The sequence below is a fragment of the Tupaia chinensis genome, unplaced genomic scaffold, assembly GCF_000334495.1.
Source record: "Tupaia chinensis unplaced genomic scaffold, TupChi_1.0 Scaffold000295_1, whole genome shotgun sequence".
NCBI lineage: Eukaryota > Metazoa > Chordata > Mammalia > Scandentia > Tupaiidae > Tupaia > Tupaia belangeri.
In genome coordinates, this window is record NW_006159783.1 from 70,419 (window position 1) to 76,274 (window position 5,856).

Here is a 5,856-nt window from a genome sequence, read left to right on the forward strand (position 1 = left end):
TAGGGGAATGAGGATATGAGCTCATCTTACTGTTTAATTACCTAGTACTTTAAGGAATATGTACTTTTTACCTGCTAATATTATCTTTAAGACTAAATGAAGAGAATATGTATTTACTTCCCTGGGACTGATCTCTACTGACACACATGTGAATAAATAGGAAGAAAGGAATTTAGAAATCAGAACAGTGAACCTGTTGGCTGAATATCAAGTTGCTTTTTTTTTTTTTTTTTTTAGGGTGATTTGATTAAACACCCAGAGAAATGTATAACTTCACATATGGAAGCACATTCTTCCTCATGGGTTTCTCCAGCATTGAAGAGATCGAGATCTTACATGCTATGCTATTTTTGCTAACTTACCTGGCAGCCCTACTTGGGAATCTTCTCATCATCATTCTCACAACCAGAGACCACTGCCTCCACACCCCAATGTACTTCTTCCTGAAGAATTTATCCTTTCTGGATCTGTGCCTCATTTCTATCACTGTCCCCAAATCTATCACCAACTCCCTGACAAATAATAATACCATTTCGTTTCTTGGATGTGTTTCCCAGGTTTTCTTCTTCTTCCTCTTTGCCACAACAGAGGTGGCTCTACTCACAGTGATGTCTTACGACCGCTATGTTGCCATCTGCTGCCCACTCAGGTATGGGACCATCATGAGCCACGGAGCTTGTCTGCAGATGGCCGCCTCTTCATGGGCCAGTGGGGGCGTCAACGCCATCCTGCACACGGCATCCACCTTCTCGGTACCCATGTGTGGGCCTCCGGAAGTCCATCAGTTCTTCTGTGATGTCCCACAGCTACTTTCCCTTGCTTGTTCTCACAACACAGGGGAATTAGCAGTCATTGGGCTCAGCCTGGTGTTGGACTTTGGATGTTTTATGCTTATTGCTCTTTCTTACGTTCACATCTTCTCCACGGTTCTGAGGATGTCCTCCAGAGAAGGCAGATCCAAGGCTTTCTCTACATGCCTGCCTCATCTCCTCGTGGTGACTCTATTTCTTTCTTCTGGGTTTTTTGCCTATTTACGGCCCCTGCCCCAATCTCCATCACCCTTGGATTTGCTAGTTTCAGTGTTTTACACCGTGGTGCCGCCCACCATGAACCCCCTCATCTACAGTCTGAGAAATAAGGACATGAAGGTGGCACTAAGGAAGCTGCGCACAAGTGGGTTTTGTTCTTCAAGTTAGAAGTCATTCTCGCATGCACCATATTCTTCTCACTTCCGACACAGTTATTTGAAGAATCTGGTTACATAATCTGGAAATGGTGATGGATATTCAGGGTAAGAATTCAGTAACAAATCTGGTTGTACCAATGACAGTGCTGCTGAGGCCCCCTCCACAGCAATCCAGGTGGGTGGTCCCCAGAGGCTGGATCTGTGATTGGAACCGTCATGCTGCAATCCTTTCTCCTCCATTCTCCTGGAGGGATTTTGGGCATGCACACACATATGCCTGGCCATGAATTTTAAGCCATCAGGTCCAGGACTTGAACTGTGGTTGACTACGTGGGAGTTCAGTGATATAACCATTATGCCATCTCCTTGTCCCAATATTTTCTTTTTCTTTTTTTTCTTTAAAAATAATTATTTTATTTAACTTTATTTATTCATTTTAATTTGACCAGGGAGGGACAGAGAGAGAGAGAGAAAGTGAGAAAGCAAGGCACCAGGTCTGGGAGTCAAACTGTAGTTGGCCATATGGAGGTCCATTGCTCTTAACCAACATACCACCTGCAGGCCCCAGTCCAAACATTTTCACTTCTCTTTGAGTCAGCCTTGGGAGATTGTACATTTGTCTTTGCTACCCAGTTTGTTACCAGAAAATTATTAATAACAAACTCCACAATATTTGGTCATTCAGTGTTAGTTGTAACATCTTGTCGCTTGTTTCTGATTTTATTTACTTGAATCTTCTTTCTTTTTTTTCTTAATCTAGACACATGTATTCCAGTTTCATTATTCCAAGAACCAATTGTTAGTTTCATTGGTTTTTCCTATTGTCCTTTTATCCTCTAGTTTATTTATTTCTTCTCTGATTTTTATTATTTCTTTCATTCTATGAATAAAGGTTCAATTTGTTCTTTTCTTAGTTCCTCAAGGTGTAATGAGCTGCTTCTTTGGAATTTCTGCAGTGGGGGCATCCCCCAGAGGGTTGTCAGGGTGTTCACCACTCTGTCAGTCGCCCTCTGAGCCGGCCTGCATGCGGGCATGCTTGTGCAGAGCTGTGCTCGGGTGGCTCCCTCGGGCTCTGCTGTCCCCTCCACCTTCATGCAGCCACTCATCGCCGCACTTCCTGCTAGGGCTGCCTTTGCCGGGCCCTTCATCTGGATAATGTGGTGTTTCTATTTTCATTTATCTCAAGATATTTAGGGAACCAGCAGTTAGCGTAATGGCTATGTCGCTGGACTCCCACGTAGTCGACCGCGGTTCGTGTCCCGGACCTGGTGGCTTAAAACTCACGCCGGGCGCGTGTGCGTTCATGCCCAAGATCCCGAGCGAGAATGGAGGAGAAGGGATTGCGGCGTGACCATCCCCCCTGGGGAGTGATTTCTCGCTTTCTGTCTCTATGTCTCTGTCTGTCTGGTGAGCGCACGCGCTCTACAGTGAAAATCTCTCCAAAAAATAAAAAAAAGATATTTAAATTTTTTCTTTTATTATCTTCTTTTACCTATTATTTCTTTCAGAAGCTTATTTTCAATTTCTGTGCATTTTTAATTTTTTAAAACTTATCTTGTTATGGATTTAGAGTTTCATTCCTTGAAGGTCAGTAAAGTTACTTGATATGATATTATTTTTCTTAAATTTCTAAAATTTCTATTATAGCCTAACATATTATCTATCCTAAAAAATATCCTGTGTGCGTGAAAGAAGAATGCTTATTCTCCTAGTGTTGTATATGTCTACGAGGTTGCTTCAGTGTGGGTAATCTGTCACTGCGGAAAGTTGATTATTGAAATCTGTTATTGTACTGCAGTCTAAATCACCCTTCGGATCTATAAATACTTGCTTTATGTATCTATGTGTCAATGACGGTATACAAATATTTGAAATCATTATATCCTCTTGATAACTTGACTACTCTTTCATAATGTACCTGTTTTTACAGCTAACGATTTAATGCCTGAAGTCTGTTGGTTATCATTTGCCTGGAACATATTCTTTCCTTGTTCTCACTCAGTGCCTGTGTGTCCTTGAAACTGTAGTGGGTCTTATGCAGCATATTGTGGGATCTCGTTGTTAAAATTTTTTTTTTAGTTTTATGATTTCTTATTTATATTCAATTATTGTATACATATCTATAGTACACAATACGTTTTTCAAGGTATGCATGCAGTATATTATCATCAAAGCAATTTTCAACAGAAAACTTTCCCTGAAATCACTAGTTCTCAGGAGCTCTGAAGGTGTCTTCTTCTGAAGGCCTGTCCACTTGCCTCTCCTGGGTGGGAAGGGGAGAGGGGATTATTAACAAGATAAAGGAAAAGGAGGGGCTGAGAGCAGAGAAAATGCTTTACCTTTAAAAATTTTAAAAAGGAAAATTACAAAAAAATGAGAAGACAGAGGCAGAGAGAGATAGAGACAGAGACAGAGACAGAAGGCTTGAGAGGCTTCCTACCACTCAAGTTTGTGGGCTGGAGGCTGAATTTTCAGCAGAAAATCTTCATTTCTCTTATTTCCCTGAAATCACTAGTTTTCAGGAGCCATGAAGGTGTCTTCTCCTGAAGATCTGTCCCCTTGCTTCTCCTGGGTGGGAGGGAGAGAGGGGATTATTCCATCATGACTTTTCTAATAATCCAATAGTTTACATTTCTACCAACTGAATATGGGAATTCTCCTTTCTCCATAGATTCACCAGAATTTGCTGGTTTTTGCTTGTTTGTTTGTCTTTTTGGTAATAATCCTTTCAGTCACTATCTCTTAATTAGAGGATTATGTGTTTAGGTCTGAAGGAATTATTGGTCATAAGGACTTTCCACTGATGTCTTGTTATTGTGCTGCTGATGGTTCTGTAATTATTTCCCCCTTCTTCCACGCTTGCTGTCTTTGTCTATCGTGGTGGATCCATGGTGTGTGCATTGACTCCTTCCTGTTTACTTGTGTATAGGCTACAGGAACTTCTCTTTGGATGCCATGAGGCTTACCCCAAACGCCTAGCAGATGTGATGTCCTGACTGAAAGTGCTAGAGCCTAAGCTTCATTTACTTACAAACTGCAGTTTTATCATACTTCTAGCTCCTCATTTTCTATGCTATTGATGTCATATTTTACATTTATTTATATCATGTATGTGTTAACAAATTGTTATAGCTATAGTAGTTTATAATACACTTAGATTTTAAATGTTGTACTAGAATAAAGAGTGATTCAGATACCAATTTCATAATATTACTCTGAATTTGACTGTAAATTTATCTTTTTTCTTTTTTAGTTTTGTTATAAGGCTTGATCTGTAGATTCACTTTTACCAGACAGTTTTATTTCACATGTTCTCATACTATTGCTTACTGTCTTTTTGTTTCAACTCAAAGAAATCTACATAGCATGTTTTGTGCACCAGTCCCATTGCGATAAACTCTCTCAGCTTCTGTTTGTTTTGCAATGTTTCTGAAGGACAGCTTTGTAGGGTATAGTATTGGTAGTTAGCAAGTTATTTATTTATTTATTTTTTAAATTTTTGCACATGTGCTCACTAAAGAGAGAGCCCCCATCATGGGGCATAGTCATGCCACAATCCCCTCTCCTACCTTTCTACCACCTGTTAGGATCTGGACTCTCAGGCCCACCTGGGTGCCTTTTGGTGCTTTCCAAGACCCCAGAGCTGGGACTAGAACTACATGATCAGCCATGTGGACTGCAGGTGCCTTGCCACCAGGCCACATGCTAGCTTTTGATTTGTTAATTTTAACACTTTGAATATGTCCTCTGATTTTCTCCCAGTTACTGTTTAGAAGTCCAGTGATATTATTATGTGAGACTTTTAATATGAGGGAGTTTCCAAAATGTTTATGAAGCAAAATACATATTATGAAAAACCTATGCATAAATGTCAATTATTTTTTACCAAAATGAATTTGTACTTTAATTCCACTTTCTATGACCCTTTTGAAGTCATCTTGATACGACACATTTCCTCTCTCTTGCTGTTTTCAAGATGCTCTTTTTCTCTTTGATATTTGACAATTTGATTGTAATGTACTTGGGAATATTTGTTTTTAAAATAATCTTGCTTAGAATTCTTTGAACTTCCTAAATTTGTAAGTGCATACCATTCATAAGATATTGGAGGTTTTCAGACATTCTTTCTTTTTCTTCATACTATAATTTCTGACATATATATATATATACACACACACACACACACACACACACACACATTTATCTGATCTGTGTCTTTGTGAGATAATTTTTTTTAGTTTTTTTTTTTTCATAAAGCATGTGGGCTCACTGGAAGAGACAGAGAAAGATGGTGAGAGGGAAAGTGAGGATTCAACCCCCAGTGGTGTGGAGTGGTCACACCACAAAATTTTCTCCTCCATTCTCTTGGAGTTTTGGACATACACATAAGAATGCCTGGCATTATTTTCAAGCCACTGGGTCCAGGACCCAAAATATGGTCCACCATGTTGGAGTCCAGACCTTAACCATGACACCACCTGTTAGCCCTGTGGGCTAAGTATTTTCTAAGGCATGCATACAGTGTATAATAATAAAATCTAAGATATATACCAATTCCTCTTCAGTATGAACATTACATCATATTGTGCACATTTGTTAAGAATTTTACTAGGTGTTTTTTGGAATATGTTTTAAATAGTCCATATTTTGTTTTAACTGCCAGCGGTTAC

At 39.6% G+C, this 5,856-nt stretch overlaps 1 protein-coding gene across 1 annotated transcript; it reads left to right on the plus strand.

The window, feature by feature from the left end:
* The first annotated feature begins 263 nt into the window (after window positions 1-263).
* On the plus strand, window positions 264-1,196 carry LOC102500432 (olfactory receptor 14A16). Its single transcript, XM_006150797.1, has one exon. The coding sequence runs from the start codon at window positions 264-266 to the stop codon at window positions 1,194-1,196; it is 933 nt and encodes a 310-aa protein (XP_006150859.1).
* The last annotated feature ends 4,660 nt before the right edge of the window (window positions 1,197-5,856 follow it).